The 26,943-nt window shown below is 44.8% G+C and overlaps 1 protein-coding gene across 4 annotated transcripts in view; it reads right to left on the bottom strand.

Annotated features, from left to right (window-relative positions):
• LOC144106439 (uncharacterized) overlaps positions 1-26,943 on the bottom strand; it is a 348,487-nt gene that overhangs the window by 20,006 nt on the left and 301,538 nt on the right. The window contains exons 1-6 of one of the 4 annotated variants that reach the window (XM_077639250.1): positions 19,002-19,639; positions 17,578-17,704; positions 12,298-12,440; positions 8,869-8,989; positions 4,666-4,835; positions 1,404-1,572 (exon numbers count right to left, since the gene is read on the bottom strand). In XM_077639250.1, the coding sequence (XP_077495376.1) occupies positions 1,404-1,572; positions 4,666-4,835; positions 8,869-8,989; positions 12,298-12,440; positions 17,578-17,704; positions 19,002-19,149 (878 nt within the window). In that variant the 5' untranslated portion in view covers positions 19,150-19,639. Of the gene's footprint in view, positions 1-1,403; positions 1,573-4,665; positions 4,836-8,868; positions 8,990-12,297; positions 12,441-17,577; positions 17,705-19,001; positions 19,640-26,943 lie in introns of those variants that run through there. The other 3 variants (XM_077639251.1, XM_077639253.1, XM_077639252.1) reach the window with 3 other exon arrangements.

The following is a 26,943-nucleotide window of genomic DNA, read 5'->3' as shown; positions in this document are numbered from 1 at the left end:
AGCGGTTCCCTCCATGTTCCCGCATGTATAAAGCGACGACCACAAAGCGTGAAATGGCGTCGATGGCGTCCACTCAACAAAGTGCGCAAGATGTAATTAGATTGGATTGGATTTCGGATATCGACACCAACGAGCTGTGTCAATGCCGTTACGGCATATGCTCAGTCTCAGTTTTGTTTAAGCGTGTTGAACACAAAATAGAGTTTCAATTGTCGAGCACGCCTCAGCACTGGTTTTTATAGACAATCACCTACTTGTTTTGAAATCGTTCCATTTAAGAGGCGTTTTTGTTTATCTGAGTTTTGATTAGCGCACATCCACTGTATGTAAAAATAAATGAATAAATAGACAAATAAAAAACTTCCACTGCAATAGTGCTTTCTTTCTTTGCAATCCAATACCTTATTTTCACAAAGTGTTTCTTGCAGTAATTGTTCCATCTGTGAGTGGAGCAGTCAGCAGAATGCCACAAGCAAGAAATGAGCGTGAATTTTTTAGAGGTGGATATAAAGCGGTTTTCTTTGACACAAATGCGCCTATAGTTAGAAGGACATGGACTCACTTGACTAAGTGTGATAAGTGCATGCATGTGCAGGTTGCCTGTTACTTTACAGTGTTTGTTTTTGGTCTATTTGTTTGTGTGTGCCCTAGTTCTCGGAAATAAACTTTCACTCCTGACTCTGTCATAAGCCCTGATCCCCCAACTCTGACACTTGTGACTTTTTTATTTGGCGACAGCATCTCTTCCTGCAACAGCAGCTCTCCATATGACCACATATGCGTGAATTGTTGCTATATCAATAGTTTGTGCTCACAAAATGCCAGAATAAACTCTTTGTGAACTCTAACCACACAGGTCGATGCCAGTCAGCAGTGTTGCAGTGGTTGTGTTATGAAAAGCTTGAGGAGAGATGGAAAAATTCAGGCCCCCATGGAACTTATGTCAAAACTGCAAGTCAGGCTACATTTATGCTTTAAATTAGGGGATTATCAGTTATATTACCAAGTGAAGTTAAGAGGTCACAAGAACAGAACAACATGATGTGAATAGAGACTCAAGGAGGAGCACTGTAAAAGTGCATGTGTAAACAGAAATGCTGCTTTAAACCACGAAAATTAAAACGCGTCTCATCAGTTGCATTGTTGCCAATTCCCTCCAACCCTACTCACTAGTCCCGCCTTTCTCTGCTGCCATGTTGTTAACTGTAGCACTAACCAATACAGGGCAGCAAGACCTTTTGTTATCACTACAAAAAAAAAAGACTTCCCTGTGCATCAGTGCCAAACATCATACGGAGAAAGAACACATTCTTCCAATGTTGATCTTTTCAACATTCTGCTGCAATAAACAACATATGCGCCACTGCGCGAGGACAGTGAAGTGGAGAACCCAAAGCACTGACCAGCAGAGCCTGGTCTTTTGCTCCTCCTCAGTCAACTGCAGTCCAGTGGACTTGCGGCTGGACGACTGCTTCCGACTGCCAAGACCAGCGGTGGCCTTGGCGTGTATGTCGCTACACCGTTTGATGTCGGCATTCACCACGCTCAGGCAGGTTTGTTGGCTGATTGCTGCTGAGGAAAAGGCGGGCAACAGAGTGCATCAGACAACTCTCGGGAACCATTCCACTATGGTTCTGTGGGGCCCCCTCATAGAATACGCACAGAATAAGCAAGTAAGCACAACAAAAGTGCGTAGAATATGGAGACCATGCAAAAGTGGTATATGTCAAGTGAGGCTCAATGAGAGAAGACATAATGGAAGGCTCTGGAATAATTTATATCACTTCACTATTCTTTATTACCATGTGCTGACATCGCACAGTACATGTGCATTAATGAATTTCACCTTTAACCCTGTGGCAGCTAGGGATTTGATCCCAAAACCAGGGACTCGGCAACCAAATACCACAGGCATTAAGCAGCCGCTATGGTGGGTAAGCCATGGAAAAGAATAATTACTTTTCTATAGTTTAAACAATTAGGAAGTTAAGTGCTTAAAAGCAAGACTGCATGCTGCCATGAACTGGATGATGTGCTCTACAGTTCTCTGCACAACCATAGCCATGGTTTCAGGCAATCGGGAAAATGAACTCTTTATGCGGCTTCCGTGTTCTGAAAAGTTTTGTGGGCAGCTGTACATGAAAGTATCACAGAGGAAGGCCTTTGCCTTGCAGCAGACTTCACTCAATCGATGACGATTCCACATAGATGTTTCTAAACATTCACCTGCCTTTGTAGCAACCAGCAATTGCCAGCTGGCAAGTTTTGAAATTACAGAGTCAGATTTTGGGCGCACATTGCTTGTTACTGGTGCAGCCTTCAGTCTGACACATATCTCTCAGCTGGTGTAGTGGTTTGGGCTAGTCAGTGAAAACAGTGCTGAACACAGGATGCAGAAAGCACGCAAAAAACATAAGCACTAACATGCAACTCAGCTTTGCAACACCACAAAGATCAAATTGAAGATTTCATCCTGTGTTTCAGTTGGTCAGCACAGTCCACTATTTCTTTTTTTCTCCAGTAACTCTTAAAAGTTTCTCATTTGTCCAGTTTTTTTTTTTACTTCCCTGAACAAATATATCTTTCCAGTCCCAAAATAAGGATTTGATCATAAGTCAGCACTTGCTTGATGCTTCCTTTCTACGTCCTCTTGTTCAGCTTGTTTTGTAGGGTTAGTTGTTTAAAGGCTACCGGCGACTTTATTTGCCTGAAATGATGCACCATCTTTTGACTAGTAACACTATTGCAGGGTCAGTGCAATCTGCCTGCACTCTATTTCATAGACCGCAAGCAACGGTGTGGAGGCTGCGGAAGTGGTGTATCCATGAAACCATATTACTCCACCGCGTTTCATTCGTTCTTCTCGAAACTTCGGTGAATGTTTGGATGAAAACAAAGAGTGGTATAAAATGAAGTGGTAGCATTTAAAATCATGGTCGAAACTGTGAGGCGCTCAGTGTTTGGGCTTTCTGGTTATAATTTTCACTGAGTGTAAACTACTTTTTTGGGTGCGGATAGAGTAACAATGATTTGTCCTACCAAGTGCATATCATATCAATACATGTAATTCTTGCTTCCCTATCAATAAGTCACAGGACAAAATTGTGGCAAGAGGTATAACGAAGTCCAGGAGGTGCCAGCCACAGCACTTAAGGTTTGGTGCAATGAAATATGCTCGTGTTCACAATGGTTTCAAGGCAAACTACATTTTGTGCGTGGACTAAACCTGCGTGAACAGGTGTACGTACTAGCTTTGGCAGCATTGCCTACTATGTATGAAGGGGAGTATATCGTGGTGCCATCCGGTTTATGACCAGGAAGTTCTTAGTGCTGCAGCCTTACACATATTGATATTGACTTGTGCAGTGCTGTCAGACTATACTCCGTTTCATACATCAAGTGCAACGCTGTGAAGGGTATGGAAGTAGTCTCCAGGAAAAAATAAAGGAAGGAGTGTTACTCTACGCTTGCTTTGTGGTCTAAGGCATGAGAAAGCGACAGTGTTGTCAACAATCAGAGCGCAGTGAATCAAGCTCATGATAAATGTGTCATGTAATAAGCCTGCATGAAAAAAATATTTACTATTTTTCATTCACCAAAAGGAATGCACTAGTTTATGATCATGAACGTAGGCAGCACAAACAAAAACGCTAGCTTTGACTGCATTGCACCTTATGTATGAAACGGAGTATAGTATTTCGCACTCTGCACTGGTCCTCAGACCTTCTCACTAATACTCCTGCTTTTACAAGGTGAGCATCATTGTTTCAAAAATATATGATAAATGTCATTAAAGTATAGTTGCTCTAAGCATGGCTACCAAGAGTCATGTGACATGAATGCACAGTACTATTGCACACTATACATAAGGCCATATAGTAGCCAGTTACTCCGCAAAAATCGCGAATATTAGCATTTTTTATGGAATCATGTGTTAGCAACCACATTCTCTTTCTCTTAGGGTACCATGTTTATTAAAGTCATTACAGGAATGCAGAATGATGAATCATTTGCGTTGTTTTGAAAGGTAAAACCAGGTAAGAACAAATTTCTGCCAATGCCTTAATATTACCTGCCCTGTCCCATCTGCTCAAGGAAGCTAGCATATCATGAGCTGTGGTTGACAGCAACACACTTGCATGATGGTATGAGAATTAGACTGATGAATCTGGCACCTTTCGAAGGCATTACTACCATTTTTGCACTAATAGAACTTGAGTGTTTTTCTCTGAGTAATCTGCTGCAGATAACAGCTCGCGTTATATTTGGAACCAAACTACAAACAAAGCACGAATATTTTTTCTTTGTTCTAGTCAGATTCCCACAGAAAGCTCACCCACCCAGCGGCCTTAACTATATACCATACCGTCATACTTCCACGACCAGTACAAGCAAAACATACTGTCTCGTACTCTTTTCTACATCCATACCTTATGTATTTATGTCATTCATAAATTTAAGAGTAACATTAAAATGAATTTAATTTTGATAGACCCGATAATTTGAGAAAATTCATGCTCAAGGACTAGGTGAATATAAAATTAATCCGCGTGTTTTTGATCTGTCGTACTTTGTGGCAGCCATCCTAGCTAGCAATAAAAGTGACTGCTGCAGCCCATGCCGACTCTCGCTCCATCGTAAAGACATCCCCTGAGCAGCACTCACCTGGGGTAGGCACACTCTCAATGCGGACCGGCGTCCGGTAGTCATCGCTGCAAATCCAGGACAGTGTCGGTTCCCGGTCGTACAGGTACAGGCCCACGAACTGACCACCCTCCTTGTCGCACGTCAGGCTAACCGCACGCCGCAAACACCGCTGGTAATTCATGTACCTCCTGCAAGGCAAGTGAATATTGTCTCATACGGTAATTTACTGCCCCTCTCCTCCAAGCACATGCTCATTACTGCCGGGCCAGTTGTAGGCCTACACAGCCCAGCGGTGCGAGGCAGCAAGGTTCACTTCTTTTATTTGTCGGTAGAGTATGTAAAGAGAAGGTAACAGATGTGAGTACTTATGAAAGTGATGTCTCTATATAGCGGAAACTCTCACTCATAGATTTTTCATGGTGCTGTTGCACCAGTGGAGGTGTTAGGCAGAAGTGCTACTCCAAGAAATATACAGATTATATGCGACAAGTCCTGACCAAGCTGTGGGCTTGTGTGACGGATAAACATAGAACAGCAAGCCAGGTGTAAATACAAACTGCACTGCACGAGCAAATTAGTTAATTTCACATGCTCATTCACTCATTTAATATGCTGCAACACTCCAGTTTGAAACAACGGTGCTTGAGATATTCAAGTCCTGCAAAAGGAAAAGTCAATCCATACGGTAGGCTTGAATATTCAAGCACAAAGGGTTTCTTCAGGCTCTGTCATCACATAAGAAACGTGGTGGCCTTCTTGAAAAGCAGAAGCCTTACCAGGAATATCTTCAGGAGCCCCTTAGTGTCTATCAGATTCTGATGCAGAAACCACTGCTGGAGAAAAACCCATCACTCAGGGCCACTGAGGGTTGTCAAAATAGTTCATAGAGAGGGGGTGAGAGTGCGTGCGTGGATGCATGTGCATGTGTGTGTGTGTGCGCGTGTGCGCATGCACGTGCGGGTGTGTATGTGCATGTGTGTGTGTGTGCACACAGGTGTGTGTGCGTGTGTGCACACATGTGTGCGCGTGTGTGCGTGTGTGCGCGCACATGTGCGGGTGAGTGTGTGTGTGTGTGCATGTGTGTGCGGGTGTGTGTGTGTGTGTTGCAGCATGCACACAACATATGTAGAGTCATGGAAAAAGTGTGGGATGCGGATTCGAGAAAAAAATTATTTTACAGGTTAATGAAAAGCACTGAACCACAAGGGGACATGCGTGCTGCATACACTGGAACAATACCAGCTGACTGACTAGCGAGGCAACATGGAAATAAATTTTTCCAAGACTCTACAAACAAGTCAGTATACGCCCCTCTGCAGAAGACACCTCTGCTTATGATCAACACAAATGCAACCAGGACAAGAACCTGCGCAACATATCCAGCTCTCTCTTCATTAAAGGCACATCCAAAAGAACTCCATCCAATTCTTGTTCTTAGTAAAAGGTCAATTGTATGCCTCTTTCTGGCTTTGTTAATGTTTCTTTTGCAGCAAAAAAAAACATTTATTGGCGACAAAAGCAAATTTAGAAATGAAGCCTCGTTTCAGCGAAAACCCAGCAACTGCCATCATCACACTTGCCATCTGCTACACCTACCACCTGCCCTACTCTCCCCCCTTGCCGCCTTTCTCTCCTGTCCCCCTCTCCACTTGCAGGAAGAGGAGAGAGACGCTCGACTAAGAATGAATCAGCTCACATGAAAATGACTAAGACAGATGCAGCAAGTTTAAAGTAAGAGATGATCAGAATCTAAATAGAATCAAAATAGAATCAGAATTAGAATAGAATCAAGAGCGGAATAGAAGAGTGGAATGTTATCGAATTTCCTATGCCTCAATGCAATTGATCGCGTTTATTTTTTTCTACCAATCGACTCGAACTCAAGACTCTCAGATCATAAAAGGGCTCTATGATCACTGTTTTGAAGTTGATTTCAGTTCAGCCTAGCCTCAGAGATCAGCATGAAAATTTGTCTTCATGTCACCATAGTTTGCTTGTGAAAACGGCCAGTGGCAGTGACACCTGTATGTCATTCTTTGGCCTTTTTTCTAGCTCATACTAGAAGCTCCGCTCCTTCTGATGAGAACAGGCTAATTTAATTGATACAGGCCAACATCAGCATTGACATCAAGTGTCAGCAAGTGATGAGACAGCTGCCTGGTGCTATCCGAAGGCCTTCCAGTCCTTTTGACAGCACTGATTCACAGCATATGCACCGGCTGCATGCATAGCATACTTCTAACAGCAAGAGTGGCAGCATATACGGCTCGCATTCGGCACTGTATGTACATCATGGCATGCTTCTTGAGTAGCTTTTTCCTCTCAGTGACACCTGAAACGTCACACCTGCTTGCCAAGGACCATAAACACAAAACGTACCCACACCCAATTCTGTACAGATTTTGTTGCAGCAATGCAATAGTTGGCACATATACTGGGAAGGGACTCGATGCTTCTGCTGCCCATTCAGAGTTATTTTTCAAGCTGGCTAATGACGGAATATTTAGCAAAATGGCAAAATAGCCGCGATAATAGAACAGACACTGCCAAGAATAGCAAAGCTCTGGGCTCTTTTTACTAAATCTCAAAATAATTCCAAGCAACCAACAAAGGTGCTGTGAAATCAGTGCTAGTTAGATGCTCAACCCAACCCTATTTTGATATGTTACCGATGATCATGGTAGTTAAGCATACAGCTAGCACTGAGATTCAAAGTATCTTTAAAGTCTGCCTCAAACCAAACACACAAATGCAAACAGGTTAGCACTATATTGATGTCTAAACGCACGAATGCTACTACCATGGTCTGCCTGCATTATGTGTGTGGCTGAACTGAACTGAATGAAAATGCTTGGTGAGTGGCACAAGGTCCTTGTAAAAAACTTTCAGGGCAGTTACCACTGTGTAAAGCAAGATTCAGCTGGGAGCTGTTAAATTAAAAAGCTCCCGATATATTTCATGATACACTGAGGAAGAGAATGTGAGAGTGACATATCTATATAGCTATAGAGCACTCTTTTTAGTTTTCCACACATACTCGTTCTTAACTAGCGCTCTTCCAGTTCACCCAGTTGATTCCAACAGAAACCAGTTGATATCTAGCTGCTTTTCAACTGGTTTCAGTTGGAATCAACTGGGAATTTGTTCTTTAAGCCAGTCGAACCATTAGGATTTTCACCTCGGCGGGCACCGCATTTCGCAGCAGCCACCGCAGATGGGCCGTGCTACACTCCTTTGCCCCGCCATACTCTCCCTCCCTTCTCCCTTGGTAACCACCCTTTTGATGCTTCCTGTTGCAGCCACGCTTCAGTTGCCCATTCCTCACATTTGCCATGCCCTCCTGCTCGCACAGTAACCCTCCTTTTCCTCCTTCTAGGGCAACTACCCTCCGGGTGGTTCCCATGGCAACACCCCTCTGGCTGCGCCTCCTTACGCTCTCGCCACACCCTCCTCCTTCCACGGTAACCGATCTGCGGTTATGCATTTCAATACTCTCGCCATACCCTCCTCCATCCACAGTGACCGCCCTCTGAATGGTTTCCATGGCAACGCACCTACCGGTTACGCTGACGACTACGACACGAAACGCAGGAACAGGCACTTAACAGCTGTCGCTTTAAAACACAGCACATCATGAACAGAACACGGGAAACTGAGTGGGTTATTTCTGAAGTGACATCAGAATGTCTGGATAGCACTGCAGTGATTTGTTTGCCATCAAGAGTGGCAGCTTCATTCTCATGGGCATGCTACTCTCAGCAGCAAAATTTTAGGGGCAGAGCTATATGGAAAATGATTTCTTTTGGTGAAATCACGTAAATCAGTAGCCTGAAATGTGTAAAGGTATAAGGGGATGTGCATGCTCTATCCCCTGGTTACAATACCATGCAACTGGGTTATGAGGCAAAGCCACAATAATTTTTTTTTTTTTTGCAAACACCTGTCCCACAAACTTCTGATTCTGAAAATGTATCAGAGTGCCGCTGCTGGCATCTCTTCTTGGTGCTTTCAAGCAAATCGCATTTCGGGGTCATTTTGTCAGTAATGTCTGTGGTTAAAGACAGGGTTAATTGGGGGGATATGGGAGAGGCCTTTGGCAGTTGGCATAGTTGAGCTGATGATGATGATAATGAATCTGTATGGCTCGCCACAACTCTGATGCAGTCTGCATAAACCAGCCTAGCATCCCACTAAATGAAGCGAATCCCTCATGAAACTTACCTGCACTGCTCTTCAGAGGGGTACTTGTTATTGAGCTGGTACTTCTTCATCTGTGTGTCATAGTCGCTGTTGCAACGTTGCACTTCAGGCTTCTGGTAGCATGCGCCATCTTTCCAGTGCTCTGCAGTGGGAAGAAAAGTCGCAGCGTGCATGACTGTCATGCCTGCGTTCTGACAGCACAGAAAAAACATCTGCAGTATGACCAGGGATATAAGGCACAAAGCACAGCGTGCAGAATGCCAGCCACAAAATCACAGACAGCTGAAGAATAGAGAAATAGGTAAGCTAAAATTCTTCAGAGGTAAACGATGCAAAAGAACACAGTTAAGAACAAGTGCTCTCCTTGTATACATCGTTTCCTGGTTTGTCTGCATGAGGTAAAAATTTGCGAGACTTGAGAGAGTGTGTAGCCCAGCAAACTGGGTGACATAGAAGGCCTTAAACCTCATTCTTAGTTTTTTCAAGACCAAGGTCATGCTTGAAATGTGAGAAATTTGCTGGTATCCATACAAAAGCAGAATTGATAATCCTGCTATGCATTTTGGAGGGACGTTGCCATGGTCATTTTTACAAAGTCCAATGTGAGCTCTGCCCTTGTCATTCTGTCATAACTATGCTTTTGTTGATGATGTCACTGTTTCAGTGACAACAAAGTAAGCTGCCAGATACACGATTTCACGAACTACCTCCTGTAAAGGATTGGCTTTGCTTGAGGATTTCCAGTCCTGCAGGCCTGTAGCCTCCTAGAACATGTTTTCAAGAAGCTAATGGGAAGCAGAGAGTTTGGAAACGAAGAGTTAAACAAGGTGGCTACCCCTTGCAACATATTTCATAACCACACTAACTCTGTGATAAACAAACCAACATGCTTTACAATGCTAGCTGTATCATCCCAGCCCCCTCAGTTTCAAGTTTTTGGAGTCGTCTTCCCCTCAAGCACTCCCCATTGTCACCTCGTCACGCAGTTTCACAACGTTAACAGTGCCAGCAGGTGCCCAAGCCTGCGCAGCTGACCCGTCTCCGTGCGCGGAAAGTGACCGAAAAGTGCCGTCAGGAAATGCGTCGTTAGCAAGGGTATGGCACGGAGTCTGATACATCGAATTACCAGTGAAATTGCAGTTCGATATACAGCGCAACTTTCCTGCACTTTTACACAGGATTTTTAAGTAGATAATCTGCATGTTTGATACAGCCAATAATTCAAATATCCAGGTTCGATAATCCGGGCCCGGCTATATATCCAGCCATTGTACATTGCAGCCAGTGTACGCTCAATCCCGAATATATTGAATCTGAAATGGACCGTGAAATAGTTTAATATATCCAAATTTGATACATAAAACGTGCCAATAGCTCGTCTTTAATCTAAAGACTAATAAGGTGACCAACGCTAGCAACGCACTTCGTGGAGACGTGCTGCCCGCCAGCGCACTGCCAGTGCACTATTCGCTGCACTCTGAACACGAATACGCCCATATGACATTAAAAATGGAGTCAGCTGTTCTCTAGTACACTCCCATTTAGGTGTAGGGTATGCTGTCCAAGTTCCGGAGTAGATTTCGATCACGAAATGCTTATTCTTGGCAATGGACGTATATTCCCACTGCAACGCATAGTAAACTGACGCACTTAGCAATGAGAGGAGGCTTTTAAACGCAGCATTGGAGGCAGAATGCAGTAGAGGGCAGTTTACTCTCCTTTTACTCCTTTCATGTTTATAGCGTAGGTGTCACTAGGCCCGGCCTGCTCGACATCAAAGCCTCAGCAGACAGTGCTTTAGAATTATACAGGTTGTACTAACTAAAATATGAATCATGATTATAAAAGAATCAAAACGTTCTTCCATTAATCAGGTGAATGTTTTTAGGACTCATGTAAAGTAACAGCCAGTGTGGTTTTTGCTCCACCTACTTTAAAATAAGCTGACATTAGTTAATCAACTTTTTAAATATGGCTTTAAAGCTCGGGTGTGAATTGAAAGTTGTCGAGCGCCATGAAAATGGTCTAACCCGGGTGCTTCCGATGAGGTAGCTGGTTTTAGTGTAGCCCTTCTCATTTGGCAAAAATGAAAGCCCTCAAAATTTAAAAACACCACGTGACAGCGTGCCCTGTGCGCCCGAATGCGCCGCGATTACAGCGCTCTCATTCGCAACTTGATAAAGCACCACCATCTTCGCGTCACAACTGGTTCTGAAATAAGCCAAATTTTTTTAAAATTCAAGGGTTTTCATTTTCTCAAAAAAAAAAAAAAGATGAAAATGGGTCACACCATTTTCATGGCTCTGGACAACTTCCCAATATGCCCTGAATGTTTAAAGCCATATTTTAAATGTTAATTAATCAATATCAATTAATTAAAAAGTAGGAGGAATGACAAAATACTGGCCAGTACTTTACCTGACTCCTAACAACGTTCACTTGATTTGAATCTGTAAAAACACTTTGTTTTGTTGTTTTTTTAAATCTTCATTCAATTTAGCTGCCACTTCCTGTATATTAACCACCGTTCATCATTGTCCTGCGGGTGCAACATAAGCAGAGTACCACCTCATCAGAACAAAGTGCAGCTGATTCCGCAAACCTGCGGCAGCAAGGAGCTAGAGCGAAGCATGCTACGTGAAAGCTGCCGGTAGCACTCGGTTAGCCCAATTGGCTTCACTGCATGACAAAAATGTACTAAACGTTGGCTTCCCCGTATGACAGCGATGTAGCGTCGAAAATGGGTACGTCACACCAGAAACTACCCCCCAACCGATGCACCACGGTGCGCTCGTCACGCAATTTTGCCGCATCTTCACGTGGATGCTGCTGCCACCAGGTGCAGTCGCAATAAAAGAAAATAAAAAAGTACCCAAGGCCCAATGTGCCCAAAAGTGATTGCGCGGTCTCGTTAGGCGAAGCGCCACTTGCGGGGGCGCGGCTTGCTGTTTGATATATAGCAAATGTTCTATAAGCACGACAAATAACACTATACTTTGGACAGGATATGCAAAGAGAATGCGTGTTCGACATAAAAGAATAATTCGATATATCCGGGTTTAATATATCCCAGAAGCAATCGACTGTGCATTTTAAGCACTAACCCTAATGAACAGTTAAAATGCATATTGGCAGCAAGTTTACGGGATGCGTGGAGAAGAAAAATTGCAGAACTGCCTCGCGACCTGTTACGAGGACATGGGGCATGCGCGTCTTCTCATACATACACTCAGGCATATCTGGCAATTAGATTATTACTTGACTGCACTGAATTTTTTTTCCGCACACCCACGTCCCGTAAATTTTTGCTGCCGATAGTATACAGACCGATAAGACGTCATTGCTCTAGATATGAAAACTGTTGATGTCTTGCAATACAAAGCCTGCATGAGAAGGGGAAGCTGCCTGAATTAGGAAAGCCACATTAGGTGTGGATCTTGCTGCACTTGCCTTTGACAGCATCTCGGTCCTCGCACGTGGCATAGGCGTATTTGCGGGCTGCGCTGATGACCTGCGCCTTTTCCTCCTTCTGCTCAAAGGACAGGCAGAAGGCTGTGTAGTTGAGCAGGCATTCTAGCTTCAGCCGGATATCCCTGCACATGGTACAACCACACTCAGCGTCAATTAGAAGCACACCTACAATGCACAATCAGTGTTGAATGCTAGGATGCACGAAACTAAAGCACGATATAATAATATTCAGTGACTAGATCACTGCTCAAATTCAACAACTTCGATTGCAGCAGCGACAACAGCTACTGACCATCACCGGTTTCATTGTGCTGTACACCAAGGAGTCATTACTGATTCTCTAATTATTTTTGTGCATGTGTGCTCCTCCTTTTAGAGGTTTGGTTTAGGCTTGCACATAATACAGCAGGAAATGTATTTTCTCTTCAATTAAAACGTTGTGGCAATTCAATTCCTTAACAACTATACGTATGGGAATCAATACTAATAAGCATCCAAAACGATAGTGTACAGTGAGTCATGCAAATAACAGCAGAAGTGTATGGAACATCTGTTACTAATACAAGCACCTGCTCATGTGGATATTTGTGCCAGATGTTCATAAGGCATCAATACCATTCAATTTAAACAAGTCAGAAGAATACCAATTGCTTGAAACATTTTCATTTGTGACAATGCAGGAGGTATCCAATAATACAAGAAATTTGAGGGAAGCCTGCCACTAATTTTCAAAAATGGGTTTTTTGAGGTAAAGAGAAGCTTTCTTCGGCACAGAAATACAGGTGTTGATGGATGTCAAAAAGCAAGTGAATAATGTTAACTATTAAAATGATTAGCTAAGTTCCAATAGTCAACTGTTACCGATTGGCACTTTTTTACCCTCGCATCCACGACGCAGTGCATGACACTTTCACATAAGCAGAACTAAGCTGCAAGCCAAGGCTTGCAAGCACAGCAATGCAATCACTTTTTTTTTTTCGTTAATATTGTGTGTTCCATACTATTTTGAATCCCAATTGTTTATTGCTCGAACAATGGCAGCTGACGTCTTGTTTTTGAAGATGCTCTAACACTGATTCTTTCTTTTCCTTGCACACCTAAAACATTTCTACAAGCATTCCCATTTCCTGCTCTGTTATTCTTTGCTGTTTATTGCATTAAATGTCAAGGGGTTCACTCAGAAAAACTAGATGGCAGCTCCTTTCCCTGTATCTTGGTTGTTTGCTTGTTTGTTTTTGGCACATACATTGAACAGAATGCGACCACCCTCAAAGGTTTCTTCCAAAGAATAATTTATTTTAAAGCTTACTCCCACCCTGAAAAGACTTCTTGCGGCTAGCGTTTTATTTGCAACTCGTATTGCACCTGTCGCAAATAAAATAAAATAGCGCATGCCCTAGATGCCACTTAGCAACAGTAGTTCCAGCTTCAGAAGTTTGATAATTTGCATTAGTTAACTTTTCCCCCGTAATAATGAAATGGCAGATCTCATTAAGGCACTGAGATTTATTCTGATGGCTTAAAACACAAAATAATAAAGGATTCATTAGGGAGTTTAGAGCAGCGTATACAGTCAACAATTTTGTAAGCAGTAAGAAAAACAGGTGAGCTGCTTCCAACGATGAAGTAGATTCAATTAGTCAAAGCACAAGGCAAGAATTATAAGCGCATTTGCCACAGGAGATTAAGCGTTCAAAATTGCAAATGCTTTACAAAAGCACAGGCAAACTTTCCAGAGTCCCACCAAACTTCTTCATTTCATTAGCCATGAAGCATTAGCGTTCAACTTTCTTACGCATTTACGAGTAACTGTAACAGACTGGCTGAGGTACACTAAATAATTAGAGAAAAAAAAAAAAGAAGCAGGAAGAACTGCGAGAAAATGATGGTTTTCCCTAATTGTGAATAACAAATGTGAGCACACAGAAAGTAAAAAAAAAGGCAGCTAGGAGAAGCCAAGCAGCAGTACAAAATGTCGAGAACATTCCAGGTACAGTCGGATACAAAAGTCTTCAGTGAAGCTCCGCCCATATTAAGGACCGTCGCAATGAATTCCTCCGCGACAAAAAAAAGTAGTCCGTTGTTAAAACTTTTCTTGTTACCTAAACAAAAAGCTAATAAAAAAATATATAAGCTCTAGAATTTTCACACTTGGCTTGTTTAATATAGTCAAACATTAAAAAGTTTATTTCTTACTATTTGTCCAGTGGAGTAGTACAGTATGCCGCAGACAGTGACCCAGTGTTAGTAACTCCTTCTTTTTGAAGTTGTATCCTACTATAGCACCGAACATTAGAACATTATTCCAAATTTGTTGTGTAAGTTGCAGAAACGTTACACGTTTCTATGCAATGTTATGCTAATGCTATGTTCTAAATATTATAATGATGGTAAAGATTACATTAATTACAAATAATTACATTAAATTTCAAACTTGACATTATACTAATACACTATAGTAGTATACAACTTAAAAAAACAGCAGTTGCTTACACTGGGCCACGGTCCGCGGCGCCCTGTATTACTCCGGCAGCCAAACACAACAGCAAACGAAATCAGCTTTTCTAATGTTTGACTTTATTAAACAAGCCAGGTATCAAAATTCTAGAGCTTATAATTTTTTTTCTGGTGACCATGATCAGTTTCTTGTTTAGGTAACGAAAAAACTTTTAACTACAGACTACTTTTTTGTCATGGAAGAATTCTGTGCGGTGGCCCTGAATGTGGGCAGAGCGTCACTGCAGACTTAAGTTGTATCCGACTTTAGATGCTGTTGTAATGTTAATTCAAAATCATAAAACAACCTTGCGAATATATTCCCAGCATTGGGCCCTAGAACTGCTCCCACAGTTCATACAGCAACTATGTTCTTAAACTAGTAGAATTTTGCCACAAATCACTCAGATGGTGCTTGCAACAGTTTCCATGTACAACCCCAAAACTGCATCAGAAAATTGCGCTAAATACCCATTCAACACTATCACTTATAGGAAACCCTCCCTGGTTGCCTATAGAAGCTAGGCCATGGTATCCATTAGAAGGTTAGTGTATGAGTTGCATGTAGTTAGCCAATCATCTGTTGGTTGCCAGTAGCAAACAGCACAGAAACCAATTAAGAATATTTTAAACTTGTTAATTTGAGAAAAATAGAGAATCCCGATAGATTTTATGCGAACACAGCCAACTCTTAATCTGCACTACAAAATCTGACCTATAAAATTCTTCCTGTGCTCATCCGACCGTCATAAAAAATCTAACCGATGCACCAAGAATTCAAAATTCCCACTGTAATTTTGAGTGTTCAGCATCCTGTGACACATTGTGGCAGCCGTGCAAACTAGAAGTGGTTATCCAGATTTCCTAGGATTGAGTAGTGGTCACGTTTCACTTTCACTGCCCTTTTCAAAGTGTTGAATACAGCTGTGTGCTCTCACAATTTGCGGGTCTCGGCTAGCAAGGTTGCTTACCATTTTATCGAAGGTTGCATATATATTGTACAAGTGCTTAACTAAGGTTAGAAAAATGTTATTCCAACATTTATTCCCACAGTGCCGAAAATGCAAGAAAAAATACATTAAGAACAACATATAAACATTAGATTTAAAAAATGAGACAATGTTCTAAAGTTTTGGTGCTACCTGAGACAGTGACTAGTAGACTTGTTAGAAATATGTTAAACAAAGAATGCACTTGGTCGGCTTACTAGCACTCAAACCCCCTGCAGAATTAACTTACACCTGAAAAATTGTTTCAGAATGGCACTTCATAAAACTTCCCTCAGCGATTCAGTACTACCAATTATAGTGAATTAGAATACAACCAACAGTGGGTCAAAGTACACAAACCTCCCAATAGGCACTTGGGGGTGCGTGGCCAGCGGTACTTATAGCATCATCTAGTGATAGCGACCAGCGTTATCAGCAAGGTTGCACACATGAGCTGTGAAAGTCGGGCACCTGTGACAGAATATGTGCATGCCTATCAAGAAATGCTGTTGATAACAAACTGTAGGAATCCATCGGACATCCTGTGGACATCTGTTACAGACAGACTCGATACACTATGGGCATTGTATTGTATCTCGAAATGTTAACTACCAGATTCTTGGACGTCCACAGGATACTCTAAGTGTAACTGTTCAAAGTAAAGTACAGAGTGGAAACATTTTAACACAGCGAGAGCAGCAAACCGAAACTCAGTCTGCATCCAGGAACTGTGCTTTGTGTGATGCAGCGATCATGTCACAAATATTACTAGAAAACTCCATGTGTTTAGTGGATGATGTAGCAAATAAAAGCAATGAATCCTTTCATAAAATGCCTGCGACGACCTAATACATGCCTCAGAATTTTGTTCCTGAGGCGAAGATCATCTATTAACATGCACCGAATGCTTGTGATATCGAAATGCAGTGTTGCCCATAGAAACCACGAAGAAAAACAGAAACGGCAAACTTTAAAACCGCTTTGTGCCGGAATGAGATGTTGCATGGCTGCCAATCATGGTGGAAGTACTCAGGAACTAGAGAAATATTTGCAGTAGGATACAACTTACAGATACAGTGGCTAGTACTTTAAATCAAGTCCTCAGCTAATGGTGTCGATTGAAAGTCATGAAGTTGCATTTAATCCCCTTGCACTTGCCAGCCACCTGTGATGTCATGCTAGTAGCTGCAAAAGAATGAACCACAACGTCATATTAACTGGTCGACGCCATTGGCTGGACAACCAGGGGCATCTAATGCTGCATTCTTGAGTTGCATCCTACGAACAGTATTAACGTTTGAATATGGTAACCTCGAAAACCCCCGAAGCTGCCGTTCAAGGGATGAAAATTCAGTTTTTCATAGAAAAGAGGTTCCATTACAAAATGCCTGTCGTACAACGCAGTTGTATCTCAGAAGAAACGAGCAATTGTAACTGTATGGCTGGGAACGTTATGCATACAGGTCTCGAATAACAGCATGGCAGGATGTGCCAGCACATCTCTAGTTAGCTATAGCTAGAACTGGTTAGTGTCTCAAAGTACCACGACAGTGCTTGTGTTCGCAACATTAGGCTTTGGTGGCCACATTGCCTCCTTCCAGTGGTACACCAACTGCCAAACGAAAAGGAATGTCATGCTCTGAAAATATCTATAGAGACTTCAGTACTGGATACCATGGGCATTGTCTCCTTGACAAGAATCGTGCTACGTGTACACTTCAGACCAGCGCAGCGCTCGAGAAGGTACCCTCTCCGAAGCATTGTGGCAACTCACCGGCACTTGGCGAGCAGCTCGGGCACGGTGGCCTTGGAGGCGTCCTTGATTTGCTGTGTCAGCAGGGCCGCCTCACACTGCTGGGCTCGGCTCGCGCTGCAGTCTACAAACTGGCCACTGCTCGACACTGCGAAACACAGGGGAGCGAGAGAAACATGTAACGCACCAGTAGATGCCCCTTCCACACACGCACGCACGCACTTACGTCACATGCAGTGAAAACAGTGAAGCAAAGACGATAGCAAAACACGATGCTCACACGTTGATAATCCACCTTTTCCACAAGATGTGGCGCCCTCTAGGAAGTGGACAAAAACTCTTTGAAAGCCTTTGAAAGCCTTCGCTATTTGCTAACTTTAAGACCTCCGGCGCCACATTTAGAAGCCTCCTCCCATTGCTAACTGCATCAAGTTACTATGGTTTACAATGGGAATATGCCTCCGTTGCCAAGAGTGATCATTCCATACATTTAGTCATAGAAATCTACTCCAATACTTGGGCAGCATATTCTACCTCTAAAGGGGGGTGCACAAGAAGCACAAGAAGGCAGCTTACTACCTTTTTTATTTCCATTCGTGTTTAGAGAGTAGACAGTTAATGCTAGAATTTTTTGAGCAAACGCGCTTGGCCAGGAAACGAGCAGAAATTTGTAGAATTAATTCCACAGCTTGCAGACTGACTATAAATGAATGACCTCAGCTGGTAGGGTGGAGAACGCTTTAAAACATAAGTCTGCCTGCTGGAAAAAAAATTCCAGGTCTTAAATGGTTGTACAAGGCATGCATCATATAATACATTCATTGCAAACACGGAGCTCACACGGGACAGCAACGTCTCAATTTCTGCCAATTACTTCACGACAGTATAAGCCCCAATGAGTCAGCTTATTCAGGCAGTAATAAGCACCTGCATCTCTTGCGAACATCACTCTGAAAAGTGGGTGCTTACACCACTTACACCGGTAGCCTCCGGGCCGCATTTAAAGTAAGTAAATGACCGCATGTTCCTGTCATATGCCCTTTGAGTGCTGCATATATATGTGCATTGAATGTGACATCACGAACATAATAATGGTAGTCAACGAATAGAGGAACACGATAAAAAACAAACCCAGGACGAGAAAGATAAACGACAGGACATGCACTATGACCAGTCCTTTTTTTATTATTCACAATCCAAGTTCTCTCACGCTAACAAACATGTCCCGCTATTCTAACTACCAAGCGCACTTTCTGTCTTAAAGTTCACAAATAGCTTATACACAGTGCACATCAGAGCACGCTGCCACAAGCAGATTACATATAAACATGCAGCTTTTCACCATGCGCCTGACCACCAACATGGCGGCAACTTTGACGTCGACAAATATGGTGGCCAAGACAATACGGTACGCAATACGCTGGCTTGAGCCGCATACTACGTACACCACCATATCGGGGTGACGCGCAGGTCGAGGGTCGGCCATGTATACAATCGTGGGTGACGCGCCATATGATTTGGCCGCCCGCTCAGCCCTCGGTTACGTATGCTGCGACCGATGTACTTTTCCTGTCGCCGCACAGCACGTTCCATTCGCGCGGTCCCTCATTACAACATGGCGTCGACACCTCCTCCTCGCACCCCTTCACGCAGTTCGGCACGGTGATTACGGAGTGCGCACCGGTGCCTCGGCAAGTCGGATGCAAATATATCAGGCGCCGCTGACGAGGCCACAGCCCACGCGGCAGGTCGCCCAAACACAAGGCCTAGCATGCACGCGACACGAGCGGACGACGTCGGCAGGGACTCGGGGGTTCGGAAATCGCACAGGCACAGGCATGCGTGCGACGCCCTCATCGAGGCCTGCCGGACAAAACAATGAGGTGAACTGCATGGTTCACATCGATGCGTCTGTGAGCGGGAACCTGATGAGAAGAACGGACGAGCAATGCCACCTTCGGGGCTGTGGAGGTTTGGGGATAAGCACTGGACAGGAGAAAGGCACGGGAACCGTCCCACTCAGAGTGAACATCTGAACCACGCCATAAGGGAGCTGATGAATAGAGTTATAGAGTAGTGAAATTATAACAGCAGCGGATAGAGATAGACACATGAGGAGTTTTTTTTCGAAATGAGTCAAATCCACAAACCGAAAGTAACGCAACCCCAACTGTAGTGGCAAGCTAAGCCAGTCAACTTTCCTTTAAAAAACAGATCAGATCAAAATGGGTCAAATCACACCAACTGAGCTAGCCCGTAGATCACATTTCAAATCGAAAACGAGCCAAATCCTTCCACTGCGTGGATCGAAATGAGCCAAATCCGTTCAACCAATAGGAGACTGACCCGGAGACCACGTGATTCAGCCAACATGGCAGCCTCCTTGTAGGCTCGTGCCGGCGGTGCTCGTGCGTGATAGCGCGGACTGCGTGGTCTGTTTGACGAGCTCCTTTGTTTTTTCAAGACTTTTGCTTTGACGGACTTAGTTCCGCATGGATTGCGACGGGTATGAAGAGGTCGGTGAACGTTCCCTGCCCAGGCGACGAAACAAAAGTCGCCCTTCAAGACGCCGAGAAAGCAAGAATTTGCCGCTTCCGAAATGTAAGCACACAAAGAAGACTGTCAAGTGCGCGCTTGTGACAGAAACATCGGTGGAAAGCTTCAAGAAGACGTTTAGTGAACTGTGCAGTGTGAAGCAAAAGGCATTCATATTGATGCAGTGCACATGTTCTGCAGTCAAACGCAGGAGAGGAAAACATGAGGAACATCGTCGAAGCCTCACCGTTTCTTACAAGGTACGGCTTGAAAATGAAAGAGAGGTTTCTGTTTGTCGTGATATGTTTTGTGCAGTGCTTGCTGTTAGCCACAGTACAGTTACCCGCTACGTTAAGCACAGGCACGAAAAAGGCGGATTGAAGGCAGATGCTCGTGGAGGCGATCAGAAGCTCCAACGCTATGGTTGAAAGCGATCGGCTGTTGTGATGTTCATAAAGTGCCTTCGTGCAAGAGAGTCGCACTACAACCGACAGAAGACTCGAAAACTGTATCTCCCGGCAGAGCTGAAGAGTATCCGAAATATATGGCGGATGTATAATCAACAGGCTACTGAAGATGTCCGAGTGAAATACGGTTTTTTTTTCACCGAATTTTCCGCACGAAGTTCAACCTCTCGTTTGGAACACCGAGAACGGATGTTTGCTCTGTGTGCTTAAAAAACGCCTACGACATCAAGACTTTGAAAGATTCTGCACAGAAGCAAAAGGTTCTAACAGATCAAAGGGTGCACAGGTTGAAGTATAGGGCTTTTTATTCCCTGCTACGTGAGAAGCGAGAAGACTTAAAGACGTTCTCTTTTGACTGCCAACAAAATCAAGTGATGCCCAAGATTCCAGACCAGCAAGCCTATTACAGCCGCCAGTTGTATCAATACCACCTGTGCGTGGTAGAAAACCAGAGAGATGGATCGATGCCCAAAGATGCTGTCCATTGCTACACATGGAGTGAAGATCAGAGCAGCAACGGAAGCAACCAAGTTGCCAGTGCAGTGCACAATACACTTTGAGGTTCAAATTTGGAAGGAATTAAAGAAGTGCGGCTGGTAGCGGACGGTTGTGCTGGTCAAAACAAAAACTCAACTATGCTTTGCATGATTCTTTGGTGGATTCAGAATGAGGCTCCAGCTTGTGTTTCGTTGGTTTCTGTTGTGTTCCCTGTCACAGGTCACAGTTTTTTACCTCCAGGTAGAGTATTCGGTCGGATTGAGAAAGATGTCAGAAGACATGAAGAAATTCTAAATGCAGAAGGCTACAAGCGAATTTTTGCTAACCACGGCATTGTACTAGAAATAGGAAAGCACTGGAACGTCTATGACTGGAAGGCGTAATGTACGGAAGTAATGCGATCAACGTCCAACCTGCCTTTCAAGATTACTGAAACGAAGGTTTTTTACATTCAGAGAAATGTGACAGGCCGAAGCCCTCAAATTAGAGCCGAACCCCACTACAGGGTTTCGGTGTCTAATTTTGTATCGGTCCTAAAGAGGGGAAAGACCCTTGTACAAACACCGAAAAAGTGCGAACTGAAGGTGAGAGACGTGACCAACCTTCTGGTGACTCACTTTGGTGTGTCATGGAAAGAAAACGAAGAACTTGCGTATTTTGAGGCTGCCTTTCGTCGCTGTCAAGAAAAGGAGCCCATGGCAGATTGCGAAGAAGGCTGCTTATGCTGCCAGGAAGACAGGCCTGCTATCCATGTATGAGTGTAAAGCGGGTGACGCATACTTGTAATTTTTTTTTGTGCTGAAGTCACAGCACAAGCATTTTTCCATATTGTTTTGAGTGTAACCTGAAACATACTGCAGTAATAATAAAGTTTCGAGAAGAAAGCTGGGTCGAATCTAATGCTTCACTTCGATATGAGCCAAATCCAATGTTTCCATTGTTGTATAGGCCAAACTATGCACGTAAATTTTTGGCGATTAATGCTGTTCGACTGCTCTATCTGCCCCATGAAACTTGTGAGGTACTAGGTTGAATAGCAGCGCATTCCTTTCAGACAAGAAATTATGGCCTTGTTCTAAGTTTCTGTTTTGGTGGATCTGGCTCATTTCGAAAAAAAACTCTTCACATGTACTCGGTTTCAAAGTATTGTAATTCACAGGGACAAAAAGCATCCGTTATCCTGCCGCATGCTGCCACAGAGACAGACGAACTCTCATAGCTAATAACTATATATTTTAAACGAAATCGATGCCGTTTCAGCCGAAGCCAGATCGTGTATATATTACGAGCCGCGGGCACACGTAAGACAGACGTTCACCCTTGGCATCGCAGAATCGAGAGGTCTGACGGAGGCAGCACAAATTTTGGCGACCGTTTTCAGTGGTGCTTTCTTGCGCAACCTAAGTCAATTGATCAGCGCGAAAAAGAATTGAAATTGGCGCCTGCTGTTTTCCACCGCGATGATGGTCGAGTCAAAACAGCGTGAAGTGAGGCTAGTCGGTCTCTCCTGACTCAATTGGAAAGAGAGAGAAAACATTTTTTTAAAGGCGAAAGCCTTATTATATCCTATTGGCAATGGAACCTGGCGTCGTTGTCAGCGTCGAGGAACAGTACGTGGTTCAGAAAACTCCCAATTACGTCATCACCAAAGAAAGAAGGGAATTGAACCAAGGACCTACAGATAGCGAGGCGAGCACGCGCCACAAAACTGTGTAGCGAATGAAGGTGAACCTAGTGTATGCGTTGCCTTACGCCTGTATACTAATGAGTAGGTGTGTCACTAGGAATGAAGAAAAAATATTTATTACAAAATTAATAATTTCGCCTTCAAAGCACGTGAGTAGTCGGAAGTGCCCTCGGTAATTTTTGGTACAGAAATCTTTATCGCGGAAGGTAGTGCAAAAACTGGACATGCAGGAGTCGTGTTGTTCACACCCCGTTCTTTAAAGGGCATCTGAAGTGGTTTGAGAATTCGACGAGCACAAATGGGCCGAATGCGTGAAACTTGCGGTTAAAGCATGCGAAGTCATTTTCGGCAAGCATTTGAAATGGTGAAATTATTAATCGCCGACTGAAGTCGTGACGGCCTTCAGGCTTCTCCGCAGCGCACAACGCAGGGTGGGAGGCGCATAATGACGACTTCTAAGGTGCCGGCGCATTTCCAACGCAGAAACGCTTTCTTCGAAGGCAGAATACCAGTGCTACGGAAAGCAAAGCCCGCAAAGTGTTGTTTGGCGGTATCCGACGACGCACGGAAGAGTGCGGGTGAAGGTAGCGGAAATGAGAAACCTTACTGCGCTTGACGCCATCACTGAGCTTCTCCGCAGTTCTTCGATGCTATGAGGAGAAGCCCAAACTTTATTCGTCGATTAATTACGTCACCGGCCATTTCGAATCCTAGCACAAAAAAAAAAAAAACACTTGGCAAGCTTTACCTACAGCCTACCCTTTGAAGGGCAACTGCGCCACTTTTTTGAGAATTGCGCGCTATTCAAGGATTCAAGGCTGCAGGTAAAGCGTGCCAAGTGTTTTTGCACTAGTATATAAAGTAGTAACGTAATCGACGATTAAACTTTAGGCCTCTACTCACAGCACCAGAGGAGTGCGGAGAAGCTCGGTGTGACGACACGGAAGGTAAGATTTGAAATTTCCGGTGCCGCTAACCACACCCTGCAGCCGTGCCCAGTTGGATGCTGCCAGACAACGTTCGGAGGCATTTGCCTTCGGCGACGCTGGTATTTTTTTTCCCCAAAGCAAGCGTTTATGCGCTGGAAATGTACTGGTAGCTTCGATGACGTCATGATGCGCCCCCACTTGGAACTGCGCGCTGCGAAGAAGCTTGACAGCCGTCTCGATTTCAATCGGCGATTACGTCACCATTCCAAATGCTACCCCTAAAGGATTTCGCGTGCTTTACCTGCAAGCTTCACACATGCGACCCGTTTAAGCTCGTAGATTTCTGAAACCTATGCATTGTCCTCTAAACGAATCTCTATGAGTCGAGAGAGGCCAATCTAAAATATAGAAAATACAAGCGAATTGGTTCCAATTGCATTTTCCGAATTCCCTACGTCTGTTTTGGCTGGTTGGTACCATCGACGGCGCACCGCCAACGTATAACGCTGAGCTGCTTTTACTTTCTCACGAGCGGCGCGACAGAAAACCGGCCGGGGGCCAGCTGATGCAGCCCACCACGGACCGTCAACCGAGATGCCGGCTCTCGGAATAGAGGCTCCCGCGCCCCAGCAGCCAGCCCATGGCAGCCCACGTGCATCGGCGCACAATCCGCGGCGCCGCCGCCGAGTCCGACGCGGGCCGGGATTTATGTCTCCGGGCTCGCTTTCCCACCCATCGATCTCGGATGCCTCGGCTCCAGACGCGTAAACAACACACGGGAGGAGAGAAGGGCGCATTCTCTCTCGGATGAATCGGCCGGCAGACATATCGAATGATACAGGACCCCGCGTACATCATCGGAGCCCGAGCTGGCCGCCGAATGGGCCGGGCGCGCCCAAGGCAGCCATCGCTGAGCCGAGGTCGCACGATGCAGTTCCCACGGGCACCGCTCCGGGCGCCGCCGCGGTTGGCGCCAAACAAAAGGAACGCGGGCGGCGTTTCCGGTGCGGTGACGACCAGCTCTTCTTCGGGTTGCCGAGCTCAGCCAACGCCACTGAAGGGCTCTGAATAAGATGAACGCTGCGGCACAGCCCGAGAATTACCATGTGTTTTGACTGCACCGATGTCCACAGTTTTTATTCGCCTCTAATTACTCCACATCAAACAAAGCTTTTTCTGTTTGATTAATTATAGTTCATTAATCACATTTTAATCTATTTAAAACCGGCATCCGGCTTGGTTGCGTATTCTCCCGCAATTTTTACGTCCACGACTGTTTTGACGTCCAACTACTTTATCAGAGCACATACCGTGAATTAGAAAGACGCAGTGCGCCTATGAGCTTTGAATCAGTGCCAGTCTGTAAGACCACCTCTTCCTCAGAACCTGAGTCTCCACTGGTGCTTCGGGAGAAGAAATGTATAAAAAAAGAAGTAAGAAAAGACAGGCGAGACTACACGAGGCAGAGCCAGTTTCGCGACTAAATTTAAGCTAACCAACCCAACACCCAGAGAACCTGCTATGCGCGCAAGAAGAGAAAGGGCACGCATAAATATCAGCCTGTACACATTTATTACTGCGTAAATAGTTGTTGTGTATGTTCCCTCTCCCCCTATCCTCTCTTCCTGTCCCCTCCATTTCTCCATTCAGCCTGCTATCATTTATTTCCGCTGCCCCAGCTGAAATCCTCCAGTATCGATGGCAGATACCGGGGCTAACATTATTCCTTCCTTTTTATTATTATTATTTTAATTAAAAAAGCACTCACTACTACTACGCATAAGTAGAGTTCGCGCGAAAAGGGAACGAAGAGACGCGACAGTGGAGAGGCTGCCCAAACGCAAGGGGCGATACAGAGGGGGGAAGAACGGCGCGCGCCAAAGACTGCCGCAGTGCGCTCCACAACCGGCCACCCAGAAAGAGAGAAAAAGAAAGAAAGGAGAGCGCGGCCATATCGGATGACTAATTCGAACTTGGCGCGAAAGTAGGGCATGCATAGAATCATATAACAGCGAGCGAGTCCGGAGTAAATTCCCCATGGGGCACATACAGTAAAACTAAGCACGTGTCCGCCCGACTCGGAGCGCCGCACACAGCGCGGGTCGTCCAGCCCGCATAACGGGGCAATAATAATACGCGAACAGGCAGTGAAAGTGCGCGTTCGTGCGTGCGCATATGCGTCCACTCGAGACCATCGTCATTTCCACTCTTTTCCCTCCTCTCTCCCTCCCACCATTCGCTCCCGAGTGAGCGCCGCGCCTCGTTATCAACGTCCGACAGCGGCAACAGACGAGGCCTCCTCCTGTGCGCGGGGGATGCGAAGAATGCGCGACCCGGGACTCTCCGCGGAGCGGCTGCGCGCGACGCTGCCGTAACTAAAATGTGGTTTATGAGGGTTTAACGTCCCAAAGCGACTCAGGCTATGAGGGACGCCGTAGTGCAGGGCTCCGGAAATTTCGACCACCTGGGGTTCTTTAACGTGCACTGACATCGCACGGTACACGGCCCTCTAGAATTTCGCCTCCATCGAAATTCGACCGCCGAGGCCGGGATCGAACACGCGTCTTTCGGGCCGGCAGCCGAGCGCCATAACCACTCAGTCACCGCAGCGGCCTTAACTAAAAAGTGGACGTGCGCGAAGGCACCGACGGGGCCGCAGAGTACGAAACGCAGCGCGTGTACACTGCACGGAATTCACGTGTCAAGCGACTGCAGCGAGCGTCCACACAACATTAGCGCGCGGCACGGTGTGCCATTCAGTGCACTCACTTTCATCGACTATCATTCATTCATTCGTTCATTCATTCATTCTCTTTCTATTTAACATATCGAAGTGTAAAGGAAGAAAAAGGCGCTGTACGGCAACTTGACAATTCCTTGCCACCCCCCCAGCACAGCCGCATTGAAAGCACAGAGACGTTCAGTAGTTGAGCCGTATAATAATTATAAAAAATTCTACTAATCTGTATGTGCATATGCATTAACGTAAAATTTTTACGGACGGTGTGCTACGCAATAATTCATTCAAGGAAGCATCATTTGTTTACACTTCAGTCGACCAGAAAGGTATTGAAAATTCGCGTAAAGAGAAACAAACAGATAAAAGCTAGCGTGATGGGCACAATCCACGTCACCCTTTTCTAGAGCGCCGCAGCAGTGCACAGCAGGCTGAAAGAATACAAGTAAGAAAGTGGCTCATGGTGTTCAGGCAACATAAAAGTGCTTCCCGTTTCACGCAAGCATGCATTGCGTCTGCGAATTGCAGGGGCTG

This window comes from Amblyomma americanum, chromosome 10 (assembly GCF_052857255.1).
Source record: "Amblyomma americanum isolate KBUSLIRL-KWMA chromosome 10, ASM5285725v1, whole genome shotgun sequence".
NCBI classification, from domain to species: Eukaryota; Metazoa; Arthropoda; class Arachnida; order Ixodida; family Ixodidae; genus Amblyomma; species Amblyomma americanum.
The sequence above is the reverse complement of the archived record's forward strand: the minus strand, read 5'-3'. Positions and strand labels throughout refer to the sequence as shown.